This window comes from Podarcis bocagei (assembly GCF_964188305.1).
Source record: "Podarcis bocagei genome assembly, chromosome: 16".
Lineage (NCBI taxonomy): Eukaryota > Metazoa > Chordata > Lepidosauria > Squamata > Lacertidae > Podarcis > Podarcis bocagei.
Window position 1 is genome coordinate 28,993,085 of NC_138142.1, and position 17,935 is coordinate 29,011,019.

The following is a 17,935-nucleotide window of genomic DNA, read 5'->3' on the forward strand; positions in this document are numbered from 1 at the left end:
TGCACTGTGAGCTCCGAGACTTAGACGATGCCCTGATGGATCGAATCGTCTGCGGGGTCCGGGACATCCATCTGCAACGGCGTCTCCTAGCCAAGCCAGACCTCACGCTACAGAAAGCCATTGAGGAGGCTGTGGCCTCAGAAGCTGCTGAACGCTCCGCCCAGGAGATCCGCAAGTCCAGCAGCCCGCGTCTTGCTAGGGGGCCAGTTCCGGTGCATCATGAAGAGGCCAGCAGTGATGAGGCATCCTCCAGTGAAGACGATGACGTGCACCAGACAAAGCGGGAGCGCAGGAAGCTCCAACAGAAGTCCAAGGGCCAACCGGAATGTGCTGGCTGCGGAGGCGACCATTCCCGTGCCAAGTGTCGATTCAGAGACGCCATCTGTAGGAGGTGTTCCAGAAGGGGCCACATCGCTAAGGTCTGCCGATCGGCTCCGTCTGACACCCCCCTTCATCGACTCGCAAGTTCAAGTCTTCACTCCAGTCTGCCAAGGAAAGTTGTTTCGCTCTCACCAACTGCCGCTGCCCGTCTGGAACCACGATTGGCCAAACCGACTCGTCTACGCGACGCAAGCTGAACGTCACGGTGCTCATTGAAGGAGCTCCATGTGACATGGAGATCGACACCGGGTCTGCCCTGTCCGTCGTGTCATGGAGCACCATCAAAAGACTGGTACCCAGAGTATCCAAAAGGCAACTCGACTCTCACCGCGTACACCTGAGAGACTACCAGGGAAACAACATTCCCGTGGTAGGCGTTGGCCGGTTCCGGATCGCCTTCAAGGATTTTTCGGGCCTGCTCCGGTTGGTGGTGGTCGAAGGTCAGCGGCCAAGCCTCCTAGGGCTAGACTGGTTTGATGCCCTCGGCCTGGAAGTCACCGGCATCAACTGCATCTCTAACGCAGAGACTGAGGGTCTGGTCAAAGACTTTGCCGAGGTTTTTGACGGCACCTTGGGACAATATACTGGTACGCCCATCTCCTTTAGCCTTGATCCACAAGTCGCCCCCATCAAGCTTAAGCCACGCCGGGTTCCCTTTGCTCTCAAGGCTAAGGTGGACGAACAACTGGACAAACTGATCGCCCAAGGAGTTTTGGAGCCCGTTGACCACGCAAAGTGGAAACCCCCATCGTCACGCCTGTCAAGCCAGATGGGTCGGTGAGAATCTGCGCTGACTACAAGTGCACAATCAACAAGGCACTTCAGCAGCACGCTTATCCGGTTCCTGTTGTCCAACACCTGCTGCATTCCCTGGGTGAGGGTAAGGTCTTCGCTAAGCTGGACCTTGCCCAAGCCTATCAACAACTGCCAGTCGATGATGCCACTGCTGAAGCCCAGACGATCGTCACCCACCGGGGGGCATTCCGTTGCCGCCGGTTGCAGTTCGGGGTGAGTGTGGCTCCTGGCATCTTCCAAAGCCTTATGGAGCGTCTCCTGCAAGGGCTTCCGGGCGTGGTACCATATTTTGATGACGTCTTGGTGTCTGCAGAATCACACCAGCAGCTGTTCGAGCGCCTCCGTGCCGTGCTGACCAGGTTCCAGGAGGCCGGGCTCAAGGTAAAGAGGGAGAAGTGCCTGATTGCCGTTCCACAGGTAGAGTTCCTGGGCTATCTTATCGATGCCTCCGGCCTTCATCCAACCACATCCAAGATCCGCGCTATCCAGCAGGCCCCCACCCCAAAGGACAAAACGGAGTTGCAGGCATTCCTGGGGCTGCTGAACTTTTATAACATGTTCCTGCCCCACAAAGCCACTGTGGCTGAGCCTCTTCACCGACTCCTTAGCACTAAGACGCCTTGGGCCTGGGGTCATCGAGAGACGGCGGCCTTCAACGCGGTCAAGGCTCTCCTTTCTTCAGACAGTGTGCTGGTACAGTACAGTGAATCCAGGCCGCTGGTCCTTGCCTGCGACGCCTCACCTTTTGGCATCGGTGCTGTCCTTAGTCACCGTTTCCCAGATGGAAGAGAAGCACCGCTCGCCTACTTTTCCAGGACACTATCTCCGACGGAACGGAATTACAGCCAGCTCGACAAGGAGGCATTGGCACTTGTGGCTGGAGTGAAGAGGTTCCATGAATACCTCTATGGCAGGACTTTTGACCTCATCACTGACCACAAGCCACTCCTGGGCCTCCTCGCCGGTGATCGTCCAACTCCACCGGTCCTCTCACCACGCATGCTGCGATGGACTGTTTTCCTGGCTGCCTACCATTACCGGCTCATCCATCGCCCGGGGAAATCGATGGGCCATGCCGACGCCCTCAGCCGTTGCCCTCTTCCAGCATTTGTGGAAGACCCGGCTCCAGCTTCATCGCTCCTCCTGATTGAGGATCTTCCGGCAGCGCCTGTATCGGCTGCCACTGTGGCCTCCGCGTCTGCCCAGGATCGCACCATCAGCCGGGTGCTCAACTGGGTGTGGAGGGGGTGGCCACAAGGGCCTTTTGCATCGGAGTTCCAGCCCTTCGCAACCAGACAACATGAACTCTCAGCTCATCGCGGCTGTCTGCTGTGGGGAGACCGCGTCGTGATTCCCCAGGGACTCCGTCAGCGCGTCCTGGAGGCTCTGCACGTTGGCCACCCGGGAATTGTCAAAATGAAGGCGTTGGCTCGGTGTTACGTCTGGTGGCCTAATATGGACGATGCCATCACTGCCTGGGTATCCGCCTGTCAAGCGTGCCAAGAGTCGAGGCCTGCACCACCGGCAGCTAAGGGACACACCTGGGAGACGCCAAAGACACCCTGGTCGAGGGTGCACATCGATCTGGCTGGCCCCTTTCACGGCCGGACCTTTATGGTAGTGGTGGACGCCTATTCCAAATGGCTGGAGGTCGCCCTGATGCCCTCCACCACTACCGAAGCTGTCATCCGGGTGCTGCGAGGCCTGTTTGCAACGCATGGGTGTCCTGATGTCCTTGTCTCTGACAACGGACCGCAGTTCACGTCAGGCACGTTTGAGCGGTATCTTTTGGGACTGGGCATCCGCCATGCCCTAACGGCACCTTTTCATTCATCCATCCAGCAACGGGCAAGCGGAAAGAATGGTGCGCTCGACAAAAGAGGCACTGGCGCGCCTGGACCGGGGAGACTGGCATGAGCGGGTCGCCGAATACTTGTTCGTGCAGCACATCACTCCTCATGCGGCCACAGGGAGGAGTCCTGCTGAACTGCTTATGGGCCGCCGCCTCAGGTCACCGCTCGACCGGCTACACCCAGACTTTGCCGTGGCTGAACCCCCAGGCTGTGCCAACGCACCATGGTCATTTGTCCCAGGAAACCTGGTCTTTGCCCGGAACTATGTGGGGGACATTCCTTGGGTGCCAGACACAGTAGTGGGAGTCACTGGACCTCGCTCGTACCAGGTGGCACTCGAAGACGGACGTTTGTGGCGACGGCACATAGACCAGCTTAGGCGCAGGGTTGGCGACTTAGACACTACCGAGGTGCCCCCAACTGCGCTTGCGGCTCCAGAAGAGACACGTACAGATGGCGAGGCCCCACCTACACCTCCCTCGCAAACTGCCAGCGTGGAGCCGAACCAAGCCGTCTCAGAACAGACTCAGACCACTCCACTTGCGGAGGCTCCACCCACAGCAGCGGATCCAGGGGAGTTGGTTCCAACGCCACCTAGGGTCGCACCACAGCCTCAGCGAGAACTGTATGGCCCTCCGGACTTGGCTACCAGTCCCCGGCGGTCTGGCAGAGTTTCCAAGCGCCCAACTCATTTAAAGGACTACGTTGTTGGACAGGTATCACTGTTGGTCTAAGTATGGGAAATGTAACCGATATGCTTTTGTGCCTAATTGAACCATTACGCGTAGTGCTGTATATAAGGAAACCATTACGATTGTAACTAACGCCTTATCTCGGTGGGGAGGGGTGTTATGTAGTGTAGTTCACCCTGGGCCAACAGGGGGATACTGTATATAGTTTTCACTCAGGTCTGTAGGTAGTTTTCACTCAGGTCCGCGGCAGTTAGTTTAGGCGGGAACTCTGAGCTGTTGTGGTTACAATGTTGACAGCCGGCTGCCTATAAATACAGGCCGGCTGAGCTGTTCGCAGTCAGTTCTATTCCAGCTTATCTTAATAAAAGAGCTACTTGAAGAAATCGCTGTGCCGGCTGCTATGTCAACCCACTACTTAATAATGGCTCCCCGCCCCCCGGCTAGGGAAGAAAGGGTGAGCGAAGATCTATATCAGGAACAAGGGAGAGGGGAATCAAATCGACCTTAACTGATGGTTGAAGTGGGGCTCAGCTCAAAGGCCATTGCTGGATGGCTGGGGACTGAGAATCATGCCGGGCAGGCGCAGAGCCCAGGAGACCCCAGAGAGCCATTTTGTCGCCGAAGAAGGGCAGATGGGGATGCCAGCTCAGTGGCACCCCAGACCCAAGACCATGGGACAGCCCCTGGTGATGCCCTAGAGGGCAAGACCCCAGTGACGTCAGCAACCACAGACTCTGACAGCAGGTCATTCACATAAAAACACAAAGTCTAGTGAATGGTTGGAAACAGAAACAGAAACCTTAGCTCAAGGGGGTATTCTCAAATCATTCTTTCTCACCTGCTCAGGGCACCCTGAGCCAACCTGGAGATACAAGTCCTCCCCATGCGACACAGGGGGGTGGAGCTCAGGTGAACCTGAAGACTTCAGGTCAGCCCTGGAGGCCTGGCAACCCCCAGCGCAGGGAAGGCTGAGGCCTATGGGGTCTGGAAGCCTCAGTTCAGGAGGGAAGGAGTCCAAGGAAGGTCTGGTCCCAGGCAAAGGGGGGGGGCTGGTGGCTGCAGGGAGCAGTGTGCTGAGATTTAATTTCCCACAAGGCAGGATGCTCTGCCAGGAGTTTCATGGGAAATCAAGATGGCCGCTGAACCCAGCCAGCCAGTGCTGCTTAAGAATGCTTGGACCCAGGGCCTGTGTCAGCAGCAGGCTGTCCTGAGGTCCCGGCAGCTGCCTGAGATTGATACCTGAGCATGTTCTCCTGCACCCCTGCAAACAACAGGCAAACATTCCCATCAATGAAAGGGTGTGGAGCCCCAAACCAAACCAGGGCCATGTCACAGCTCTCTTTTTTTCCTGCAAAAGGAAAGTGGCCAATTAAAAGTGGGCTTTTCAAAAAGTAGCATGGCTATCCTAAGCGAAAAGTGTGAAAGGGACAGAGGGGAAAATACAGTGTGACCCACAAACAAGACCAGCAGGACATAGCGCAGCCCCACATGGTAATTGTGGGTGAGGGTCAAACGGCCATGACTGTTCTCTAAGCTGCGCTTCACACCCCATAGCAGCCATTTTGTGACTGGTGCCCTTGGCAGCAGTCTGAATTTTTAATTCTTTGAAGCTCAAATAAACATTATCTATAAAACGGTATGCATTTTTATTTTTATTATGTATTTTTTATATTTTATTAGCTTTTTTAAAAGTTCATGTATTCAGTAGAGAAGGGGGGAGCACAGAAAGAGGAGAGGGGTTAGGAGAGGTATTTTACAATTTATCAAGATAAGAGTCCTGACATCTCAGTTTTTACTGGAAAAAAGGCTCAGCAAGGGAAGAAGGTGGATCGTGGAAATATCTGATCTAGTCATGGTGATACATGCCTTAGTTACATCCCGTTCAGATTACTGTAATGCTCTCTAGATGGGACTGCCTTTGAAAGCGTTCGGAAATTTCAGGGGGTCCAAAGTGATGCAGCCAGACTGCTAACCAGAAATGCCTTTTTACAGCAGCTCCATTGGTCTATTTCCAGGCACAATGCAAAGTGCTGGTTATGACCTACAAAGCCCTATACAGGTTGGGGGTCAGACTATCTGGAGGATAGTTATATCCCTAAATATGATCCTGACTGGGCTCTGAGATTTTCTGGGGAGACCTTTCTCTCAGCCAGCCACCCTCATAGGCACGTTTGGAGAGGACACACAAGAGGGCCTTCTCAGGGGCTGCTCCTAGACTGTGGAACTCCCTCCCATGGGAGGCTAGCCTAGCCCCTGCTCCGCTTTCCTTTCTCATGCCAACATAGACTTTCTCTGGTTCTGACAGGCCTATGACCACTAACTGGTTGTTGTGACAAGGTATTCTGAGGTGGGAACAGATTGTATTGTAGTGTGTGTGTGTGTGTGTGTGTGTGTGTGTGTGTACACGCATTTAAATTATTTTGAGTGTTTTCAGTGCTGTTTTAATGGAGTTGCTTGTTTTTCATACTTATATTTATTGTGTGTTTTTCGTTATGTGTTTTAATTTATGCTGTCAGCTGCCTGGGGTCCTGTACTGAGAGAAAGGAAGGACATGAACAGAACAGAATAAAATACACAAAGAAGTGGAGGCAAAACTTAAGGATACTAGAATGGACCCCCACCCTCGCCCTTCACAGAGACCACCAGCAGACCTCAACATATCTGAGAGTTAACAAATCACCACCATCTTTCATTTATTTACTATTCTCATCATCACAAAAGGGCTCAACAAAATGATGATTTACTAATAAGATACAGAGATTTTCTTAAATCCTCAAACTGTTCACATACTTTACTTTTAGCCATCATTACAATAGCCCTGCAGGATGGCCCTGTATCCCTTCCTCCTTATTACGGAAAAGACAGAGGCGGATCCTAGAACTGGAAGGGACTCAAAGGGTCATCTACTCCAATTCTCTGGAATGCAGAGAGAGGACCAGATTTCATTTGGCTCCCAAGACTACTGTTTCCTTTGCCTGAACTGACTATTAGGACCCCTTCCACCATGCGACACTCTCCTCGATGTGCCAGGTGCTGTACAGGCCATGGAAGCATTCACACTCCCCACTCGCAAGCCCCATGCAGTGTTAGAAATTCAGATATATAAGTTGGTGCCAAACGGCTCCTTAAACCAGGGTTACAGTCGCCAAAATGGAATGCCTAGTTGCCATTTTGGGGCCAGAAGGTTTGAAAGTCATATTTTTTAATGCAGTCGTACCTCGGAAGTTGAATGGAATCCGTTCCGAAAGTTCATTCAACTTCCAAAATGTTTGGAAACCAAGCCACGGCTTCCGATTGGCTGCAGGATGCTCCTGCAGCCAATCGGAAGCCGCGGAACCATTGTCGGATGTTCAGGTTCCAAAGAACGTTTGCAAATCGGAGCACTCCCGGGTTTGCAGCATTCGGGAGCCAAAACGTTCAACTCACAAGGTGTTCGACTTCCAAGGTACGACTGTACAACAATTTGGTTCCTGAATTTTTTTCTGATGGTTTAGATGAAATATAACGGATAGAATTCTACAGGATGTGTGAAAACAGTCAAGATCCAAGGATCCCCAGGCATGCACCGCAAGATGGTGGAGACTTCAGGCATCATCCTGGCACCCAGCCATCTCCACTTGGTTGCAAGTGGTCAACAGCCAGGTGCAAAATGCACCTGGCAAATTTCAAACGCTGGCCTGGTCCCACAGGAACCCGCAGCTCCCAGGTCCCTGTTAGCCTCTTACCTTCACTGCAGAACTTGCCCTGGAATCCGGTTAGGCTGCAGTCGCACTGGACCTCGCTGTTGACCACGGTGCAGATCCCTCCGTTGACGCAGGGGTTCTGCTTAGTGCACAGGTATTCCGTGTCACTGCGGATGCCCTGGCTGCCCAGGAGGGCGGGGGGCGTGTCGCCCACTTTGAGATTGGCCACCATGCCGCGGAAGGGCATCTCATACTTGACGGTGCTGAGGGTGAGGGCCGAGAGCCGGACGTCCGGCGGGATGCCCCCCACGAAGAGGTCGCTCTCCACCGTCATGTCGCGCCGCTTGGACTTGACCTCGGCCACACGGGCCTCTCCGTCGACCACGAGCATGGTCTCGCGGTAGTTGCGCGTCAGCAGCAGCATGTGCCAGCGGTCGTCGTTGACGGGCGTCTCCAGGTGCAGGCTGGCCGGCTCGGCGCAGGAGATCGTGAAGCGCAAGCGGAAGCGCCCCTCCAGGATCAGCAGCTCCAGGAAGTCGCAGTTCCCGCCGTCGTCCAGGTACAGCACCAGGGCCCGCGAGACATTGGTCTTGAGGCTGAAGCTCAGCTCCCCCGAGGAGCTGGCATCCCACCGGGCGTAGCGAGCCCACTGGCCTGTTGCGCCCCCAAACTCCAAGGCCGCGCCGCCTGCCCCGGGGCCCAGCGCTGAGGCCACCAGCAACGCCAAGGGCAGCAGGCGCAACGCTTTCGCCATGGCCGCCCCGCTCTGCACACCTCGAGGCGAGTGGCGCCCCCCCCTCCTGCTGCACACCTTCAGATCCACATGAGACTGACCGGCGCCTCCTGCAGGCAGAACAGGCCACAACCTGGCTGGGCAGAGAGAACCTCCTCTTGCTCCTCCTCAAAGAGCCGCAGGGGCTCTCACGCAGGAAGGGGCCACGATGCACGTCTTCTGTGAAGGTCCTTGGGGCTCCCCTGTCCCCCCCCTCCCCAAGAGCCAAGGCGACTCGGAAGCAGCCCTGCCTACAGCATATTCATCCTCTCATCGACAGGGGCAGCAGAATCGCCCTCAGAACGAGGGTGGGGTGGGGGGCGGGGCACGGGCAGGATGCTCCCGGGGGCCAACAACCCGTCCGTATCTGCCGCAGTCGGAAGCTTGGTCCTTCCTTCCCTCGATGGGCTCCCTCCGAATCCGTTCTGCGTTCAGTCTGGAGTGCGCATTGTAGAAAGCTCAGCCTGGAGTAGAGCAGGAAGGGGGGTGGGGGAGAGGAAGAGAGGAGAAAAGGTAAAGTAATCAGCCATTGTGCTGGTTTTCCTTTTTTTAAGTCCCATTCCTGACCCTGTAAACAGACCCTTCCCCACATTTGGGGTCCCAATTTCCAACCCACCTGCATCACAATCCCTAGCTGGGTTCACAGCGACTGCAAGTCACACTTCACACACAACCCAAACCGATAGATACATAGCTATATACAGTGTTGTTTTACTATAAAAAGAGGTGCCGGAACTCACCATGAACACCTCCCTTGTTTTCTTATTATGGCAATGGTGCTCACTTGAGAGGTGCCAGAACTGAGTTTCATTGAGTTCTGGCAGGGGGCGGGGAAGCCCTAGATATATAAATATATATGTAGGGGTGTGTGGGTGGGTGTGCGCACACATATCTATATGGAACTCCCGTCATAACACCTCTTCTGCCATGTCCCAAGCAAAGCTCAGACATACCCAATGAACGGTACCACCTACCCAGAAAAAAAAAAATCTGAATCCCCTCGTGTTTTATTTTTGTCTTTGCATGCACTCTGGAGTCCAGAAATATTTTTTCTCTCCCAGCCCACCTGCACCACACAGGCAGGATCCTCATGTGGTCTCTTTTCCTGAGGTCTCCAATGTGGCGGTCATGTAGACATCATGACACCTTGAGGTGTTCCTGTTGGCACCTGCCAAGAGCCCCCATCCTCCCTCGTCTTTTAAAATTCAGGGCTTTAAAAAAAAATTTATCCCCACCTTGGGTGGGGCTGGACTGGCTGGTAGATGAAGGTCAGGCATCATCCAGACCCCTCATCCTCCCTCTTGCCATGCTTCCCCAGACTCTCTCTGGGCCCCACATGGGGGGGGGGGGTAGTAGCATACTATTTTGTGTGATAGATGTATCACCTGGGGGTTTTTTGTTTTTGTTTTGCATGCTTTGGCTATTTGTTTGGTTGCGGCATAGGCTTGTCTGCTTTTATGTTTGGCTGTTAGGAGATCTCCTGCTTACTTTTTCAAAATATTTCATTAGAAAGTACTGGTGCTTTTTGTCTGTGTTTTATTTATCGGGGGGGGTGGGGGTTGTGGATGTGTTTTGCCTACTATTTGGGGGGGATTCTAAACATTGCCAGTTCTGCAGCTGTCCACAACACTTCATTAGATTTTCATATGTGCCTCCTGAGCCCCAAAATGTTCCCCCTCCTACCCATATTCTGTATGCAGAATGCCTTTAAAAACAGAGGGAGGGGGAATGAGAAGAGCAGCAAAATTCAAGAAAGTTGGACTTTGTTACTGGCATATATTAATACACAAGCTATCTATATATATCATAGATGTCCATATTGCATGTAGGTCCTGTAGGCGAGTCATGCCTGTGGATGTGGGGGCACTGAAGACCTGCCCCCCACAAGGAATCTTAATTGACTGTCCTTCTGGTTTAGGAGATGTTAACAGGCACTGCTCATGCAGTTTCAAGCTGACCTGTTGAGCTATGTAAGCTAGAAATTTGGGTATTTTAAAAGGAAAGGTTACAAACGTGAGCAGGTAGCCTTTCAGGGATCTGGATTCCAAGCTTCATGTCCTATCCTGGGCTCTTTGCTGGAACAAAATAACGGGATTCTACCCTTCTTGACTCAGAGCAGAAAGCATACCTTCCGAGGTTTGAAAATAGGGACATCCTATTCCATTATTATTATAACTGTATTATTATTATTAACCCAACCATCTGACTGGGTTGCCCCAGCCACTTTAGGTGGCTTCCAACATACATAAAAACATAATAAAACATTAAACATTAATAAACTTTCCTATACAGGGCTGCCTTCAGATGGCTATGGGTCATATAACTCCATACCCTCCAACATTTCGGGACGTCCTAAAGAAAAGCGGGACATTCCGGGATCAAATCAGAAACCAGGACGGCTTCTGTAAATCTGGGACTATTCTTGAAAAATAGAGACACTTGGAAGGTCTGAGAAAGTCTCGGTTGTACACCACATGGAGGGAGGGGCCATATGTGCAGGAGCATCTCTGTGTGTCCCCCAGGGGGCAGCACTCAAAGAAGTGCCCCTCTTTCTTCTAACTTCATCCAAGCTCAACAAAACCAATTTATGGCCCCACATAAATAATAATGTCCCCCCCCCCTGCTGCCATTTTTGTGCTCTTTCCCCTAGGCAGGAAGAATCACATCTCCTCCCCACTCCATGCAGGATCAGGGCCCTGTGTCACTCAGCCAGCTAATGCAATGCAAATTTCATTCCCATCAAATTGCCTTTTTGGAATGATTACCCTTGTAACTGACTGTCAGAGAAGCAATTTATCCCCCCCCCCCGCCTGCCGCTGCCGCTCAGGGTGGAGGGTGTATTTGCATCTTGTTACTGCATAAGAGCATGATTATTTATAGCGGGGGGGGGGTGTAGGAGAGGAAATGGGAATAGGATGGGGGGGGGAGCATAGATGGAAAGAAAGTGGAGGGGAAGAGGGACTGGAGTGGGGGCGCTGGTGGGCTGGCAGTCCAGGAGGCCAGGATTTCCAGCCAATTCTCCGCCACCCAGGGGGAAACATTCTTCCTCCTTCTCCAGGCTCCTTGTGGGCACAGACTCGAACTCAGAGTCCCCCATTTTTCCAACAGGGTTTTTCCTCCCTTAAAATTCCTGTCTCATCTTTTAAGTGAAAAGGACCCTCAAAGCAACTTAGAAATGATCATTAAACAAAACAGATTAAATCCGAAACAAACCCACTTAAAAAAAAGAAAAATGAATGCATTTCTGCCTAACCACTCTTCGCAACTGGCATCTGATGGGAGACCAGATGCAAAAGTAGAGATGGGTTCTCAACCCAGAGACAGCAGAGTACTCATTAAAACACACCTGCACCCCCCCCCCCCATTCTAGCACCTCTTGCACACCACGGAGCACAACTTAAATAAGCTGGGAGGGGGCACCACCACCACCAACGCGCTCTGGATGTTGGGGAGGGGGCTGGTCTCCATGGCAATGGGAGGGATACGCCATCATGCAAATGAGCCGCGCGGCGGGGTTATTTATAAATTCTCCCTCGTCTGCAGCACCTCATTGGGTAATGGGCATAATTAACATTCGGCTTCTAATTAGCCAATCAAATTAAATTCCGCACCTGCAATGGGTGCTTGATTGAAGCTTCAGCGCGCTGCAGCCTCCCGTCTTCCCCCTCCCCCCCCCCCAGCTTTGAAGGGCTGCAGAGGAGCCCGAGCTGAAGACAAGCCCCCACCATTTAAAAGAGATAGAGATTTCCCACCCTCCTATCTGCCTCACACAAGTGCTGCTCAGATCAAATGTTTAATGCACCCCCCCAAAATGTGAATTGTGGCCCCGCAGGACTGCAAAGGCAGCGGGGAGCAGTTTCTGGGGTCCACACCTCTCTCCCCCAGGAGAGGCTGAGTATTTCTACGGATGCTATTCCTACTACTACATCCAAAGGTTTTTCAGTTCCCAGCCTAGCAATGGACCCAAGGGTGCAGCAGGTGACCAGACTCACCCAGCAAAATAAAAATAAAAATGTGGGGGCACCAAAGGGGCAAAGTATATTTCTAGTTGGGCAAGAAAGAAAAAAGAACAGCATGTGTTAATGACAGGCGTTCAGAAGCGGGGAGTGAGCGTCTTGTTGGGGGGGGGCGCTGCTTTTCCCCTTTTCCTCCTTTGTCCCCACCTTAGGTCTCACCATCTGCAAAAGAGGCAGGATTTTACCTTTTCTTGCCTGAGGCAAATGACAAGACGGCCCTCGCCACCCCAGTTCTGGCCCTTAAATCTGACTTCAGCACTGGGCGGCATGAGGAAACAGAAAAGCCCCCTCCATCCATTACCCGAAAGGCTACAGCGGCAGCAGTTTCACTTGGGGGTGGGGGATCACGTGGCACTAAGCTGCAAAGGAAGCCCCCTCAGCTCACCACCTCTCCGGAGGAGGCAGACTTCCATCCTTCCCAAGAGCTTCCTTGATTGGTTGATTGCATTTATATTGCATTTTCTGCTCCAAGGAGCTCCAGGTGGGGTACGTGGCGCTCCTCTCCCTCCTTTATTCCTCCCCCCAACAACAACCCTGTGAGGAAGGTCAGACTGAGACAGAGAGTGACTGGCCCAAGGTCACCCCCCAGTGAGCTTCATGGCCGAGTGGGACACTCTAACCACTACACCCCTTCTGGCTAATGCCGGTTGGCTTTTACTTGAGTCTGGCAAGGGCGAAGGCTGGCTTGCAGGGGGTGGGTGGGTGGCATAGCTGTCAACTTTTCCCTTTTCTTGCAAGGAATCCTATTCGGAATAAGGGAATTTCCCTTTAAAAAAGGGAAACGTTGACAGCTGTGGTGGGTGTTTGTGTGCATGTGTGTGTGCAGGACTGGCTGTGGGCTCTCCCTTCTTCTCAGAATCTGAGTGAAGGTCACATGCTGGGATGGGACCAGGGCAGAAACGTGGAGCCGTAAGGGAAGGCTGTGAAGTGTGTGCGTGCCACTCTGTTTATTGTCCTCATACTTGATACGATACAATATGATAATCTTTATTGTCATTGTCCCATACAGAACAACGAAATTGAAAAAATCTACACCAGACATTCAAAAACCAACAAGCCTGCTATCCCAGCTATCCCAGCCTGGTTAACCCCCTAATAACTCTGATACCCCATAAATAAATACAATATACTCCCATAGAGACTACCTTAAATGTAAAGGGACCCCTGACCATGAGGTCCAGTCGTGACCGACTCTGGGGATGCGGCGCTCATCTCGCTTTATTGGCCAAGGGAGCCAGCGTACAGCTTCTGGGTCATGTGGCCAGCATGACTAAGCCGCTTCTGGCGAACCAGAGCAGCTCACGGAAACGGTGTTTACCTTCCCGCCGGAGCAGTACCTATTTATCTACTTGCACTTTGACGTGCTTTCGAACTGCTAGGTTGGCAGGAACCTTACACTGAATTTAAAACCAAAATGGCATTTGGATAGAAACTGTTTCTCAGGCGGCTAGTCCTAGTCTTTATAACCCTGTACCTTCTTCCAGAAGGCAGAAGCTGAAGCCTGACAATAAGTGTTGGAAGTGTAAAGAGACTGAAGGTACTTTCTATCACCTTTGGTGGACGTGCCCGAAGAGTAAGGCTTTCTGGGAAATGATATATAACGAAATGAAAAAGGTACTTAAATGTACCTTCCCTAAGAAACCAGAGGCCTTTCTCTTGGGCATTGTCGGCCAATTGGTGTCAAAGAAAGACAGAACTTTTTTTATGTATGCTAAAACAGCAGCAAGAATTCTCATTGCAAAGTATTGGAAGACACAAGACCTACCCACCCTGGAAGAATGGCAGATGAAGGTGATGGACTATATGACATTGGCCGAAATGACTGGCAGAATCCGTGATCAGGGGAAAGAGACGGCGGAAGAAGACTGGAAGAAATTTAAAATCTGTCTTAAGAAATATTACAAAATTGATGAATGTTAAAATGTTGAGGTTTTTTAGAAAGAAAAGGAGATTACAGCGATAAAAGATAAGTTAAAGAAAAGAATAATGAAGGAATATATTTGATAAGATTAAATTTAGGATTTGCTGAAATAATTTTGAAATTTGGGATGTAGAAAGGGGAGGTTTGGGGGAGTCCGTGAAGTGAGGTTTATGAAAAAAAGGATATGAAATTATACATGTTTTGTTTGTCTTTTTATTTGTTTGTATTGTTCATAAAAAATTGTAAAACTAATAAAAAAAATTATAAAAAAACAGAAGGCAGAAGCTGAAAGATCATTTCCGGGGTGCGCACTATCCTGCACTATCTCTGCAGCTTTCTTCTGATACCTGGATACATGATACTTGAGAAGCTCCTGGGAGAAAAGTCCCTGAGGAGGTCTGATTGGGATGACAGCAAGGCAGAGCCCCTTAGTAAAGAGCTAGCCTCCCTCAAATGACCAGTTGCTGGAAAAACCATAGCAGGGGAGAGGGCTCTTGCGCAAATCCCACTTGCTGGTTTCCCAGAAGAGCATCTGGTTGGCCACTTGGGGACTAGAATGCTGGACCAGAAGGTATTTTTTGGGCCTGATCCTGCAGGGTTCTTCTTAGGTTCTTGTGAGCAGCTTGACCCAACCCTTATGCCTTTCTAGGGGACCTCTGAGGGTTGCCCTATGTGTGAGAAACCACAAATGCGGCCTGCTGTGTGACCTGTCCTTCCAAGCATGCCCTTTGTCTGTCCTGCTGCAGAGAGTTGCACAGGTGAGCAGTGTCTGGTTCTCGGCACGAACAGCACAGCAAGCTGCCTCTGGGAGCTGTGTGGTGGCAGTGCTGGCTGCCTTTTTGCCAGCTGCCATCGCACCCTCCGCAGCAGCAGCGCGGTTTCCCTCCTGCTCCTGTGGCTGCAGCCCACCATGTCAGCCCGGGGGTGTCGCATCACATTAAGAGTGTCTGCAAGCATGTGAAGACAAGTGTGAACAGCTAGCCTCCCCCCCTTGCACTGCTCTGCTCCTCTCTCCCACTCCCTGCATCCTGCATGCCAGAGAGCGAGTGATGGAAGTTCTGGTATATATACCTCCTTCCTTGGCGAAAGTGGGAAGGGCCCCCCCGCTGCAATCCTCTCCACTCCACAAGGGCTCCCATTGCCACAGGGAAGGATAAGCAATGAAGTGCATGGGCAGCAGGAGAGCTGCGAGAGCGCCCACGGCCCTGGAGCAACGAGCCAACGCAACTGTGCAAGGGGGCCCCCAGACTCACTACACCGGAAGATGAGTGCAGCTTCTGCCTCTCTGCTTGCCTGCTTGCCAGGGGCAATCAGGAATCCCATGCAGGGGAGGGAACGGTTAGGGTTGCCATACGCCCAGAATTTCCCAGGCATAGCCAGCAATCGGCCGTCGGAAACTGTCCGGGCAGGAATCGCCGAAACATCTGGGGAAATTTGGACTACCCATGGCAACCCATGTCGGCAGTGTCACAGTTTCCTTTAAAAATAGCTCCGTTTTTAAAAGAGGATGAGATGAATTCACAGGGGAGAGGGCAGTCAATGGCTACAATCGGCCTCCCTGGCAAGAGGCAGCAATGCTTCTGAATACCAGTTGCTCGAAACCCCAGGAGGGGAGAGTTGCTCCTGTCCTGCTTGCAGATTTCCTGTAATGGGCATCTGGTCAGCCACTGCAAGAAAAGGATGCTGGACTAGATGGGCCATTGGCGTGACTCTCCATCCTCCTCGGCCAGAATGGCTGGTTTCTGTGCCAGCTTTGGGGTGGGGGTGAGGTAATCTCTTCCTCCTCCACCAGCACAGACTCACAGCAGGCTGGCAAATGGGCAGGCAGTGCAAGGTGGCAGATCACGCAGCTTGGTAGGAGACAAGTCTCTTCACCAGCCTGCTAAGAGTCACGCTAAGGTCATGGAGCAGAGGGGAGCCCCCTCCTTCCTCCAGGCCACTTGCATCTGTGACCCTATCTACAACACACCATCCTCACCACCACCACCACCACCACAGCAGTAGTAATAATAGTAATGATTTTCAGAGAACACTTGGAACGCTGCTTGGAACGTAATTACGTCGTTTCGAGTCACCAGCTGTTTTCCCTTTTCTTTTCTCAGCTGTCGAAGAAGTGTCTGCACCTCTTCCCAAAGGGTGTCCCTGCTTACGGGTTCCAAAACTGGGTTTTTGCTTTAGTCAAATTAGCACCTCGTTGGGAGAGAACAAACTTCCCTGCACTAAGCAAAGGTTTCCATTTATTTGCTGAGCCTTCCTTTTCACCCCATGTGCTCCCTCTCCTTCCGAGGAATTGTCTGAGCACACATTTCGTATTTTAACACCCCCCCACACACAGATTGATTTCAAATCGACTAATCTCATTATTTTATATATTGACTTCCCACCCCCACTCCCCAGTGTTCTTGTGCAAACCCTTTTCTACTGCATTATATATCAGACTCTTACCTGTTACAAAAACCCCTCTGATACAATTACTTTATCATTTTTCTCCCGCTGCTCCTATCTTGAATCCTGCCCATGATTTCATCTGACTATGAGACTTTTTCAAATAGTCCCAAAAAAAGGCCTCCATTCTTCTATAAACATTCTTAATGTCGTTGTCAGCTTCTGAGCACACAATTCAGAGGCGTCAGGCCAACCCAGCCCAAGGCCCGGAGGGACATAAGAACCCACTAGGAGCTTGCTGGATCAGGCCCACCTAATCCAGCATCCTGTTCTCACAGTGACCAGCCAGGCACTTCAATGGGAAACCTGCAAGCAGGACTCAAACACAAGAGCCCTCTCCTCTCTTGCTGCTTCCAGCAACTTGCATTCAGATGCACTGCTGAACTGTGGAGGCAGAGTGTAAGCCGGGGTCAGCAAACTTTTCCAGCAGGGGGCCAGTCCACTGTCCCTCAGACCTTGGGGGGGGGGCAGACTATATTTTGGGAGGGGGAAAATGAACGAATTCCTATGCCCCACAAATAAACCAGAGATGCATTTTCAATAAAAGGACACATTCTACTCATGTAAAAACATGCTGATTCCTGGACCATCCGTGGGCCAGATTTAGAAGGTGATTGGGCAGGATCCGGCCCCCGGGCCTTAGTTTGCCTACCCATGGCATAAGCCATTGTAGCCTTCAATAGCCCTCTCCTCCATGAGACGGGAGACAGAAAATTAAATATCCCCAAGTAAATGATTCCAAATATGCAGTTCCAAATATGCAAACGTGCAATGCTTCTTTGCTACACCTTGAGCAGATCCTCAGGCTCCCATTTTGCAGCTGTGGAACCAAGGCTGAAAGAAACAACCAATTTTATGCACGTGTAAGGGGCAAGCTACAGACGTACATATGATCAGACTCTTTTCTCCTGCTGAGGAATAAATGTGGACATCGGAAGAGGCTAGATGCAGCTGGGTCAGGCCAAAGGGAAGCCATCTAGCTCAGCCTCCTCTTCTCACAGTGAATCATAGCACTGTGGAGTTGCAAGGGGCCACCAGTGTCATCTATTTCAACCCTCTGCCAAGCAGAAATCTCATCTAAAGCATCCCTGACAGGTGGTCATCCAGCCCCTGCTTTAAAAGCTCCAAAGATGGAGAATCCAGCACCTTCCAAGAGAAAGAAAACCTCAGAAAGTTCTTCCAAAGGTTTAGTCAGAATCTCCTCTCTCATCGCTTGAATCTGTCGCTTCGGGTCTTATATTATTAATATTATCATTAATTAAATGTGCACCCCACCCTTCATCAAGAGACCACAGGGCAGTCTTCCCCTCTGGAGCATCAGAAACAAATTCTGGCCACCCTTCAGATACTTGAAGACAGCTATCTGTCCTTCGCTGA

The 17,935-nt window shown here is 51.6% G+C and overlaps 1 protein-coding gene across 29 annotated transcripts in view; it reads right to left on the bottom strand.

Moving 5' to 3' along the window:
* Positions 1–17,935, bottom strand: part of NRXN2 (neurexin 2) — a 355,283-nt gene that overhangs the window by 294,593 nt on the left and 42,755 nt on the right. For 28 of the 29 annotated variants that reach the window (XM_081174008.1, XM_081174004.1, XM_081173998.1 and 25 more), the window contains exon 2: positions 7,447–8,640. In XM_081174008.1, coding sequence (XP_081030134.1) covers positions 7,447–8,158 — 712 coding nt within the window. In that variant the 5' untranslated portion in view covers positions 8,159–8,640. Of the gene's footprint in view, positions 1–7,446; positions 9,576–17,935 lie in introns of those variants that run through there. The other variant, XM_081173996.1, reaches the window with a different exon arrangement.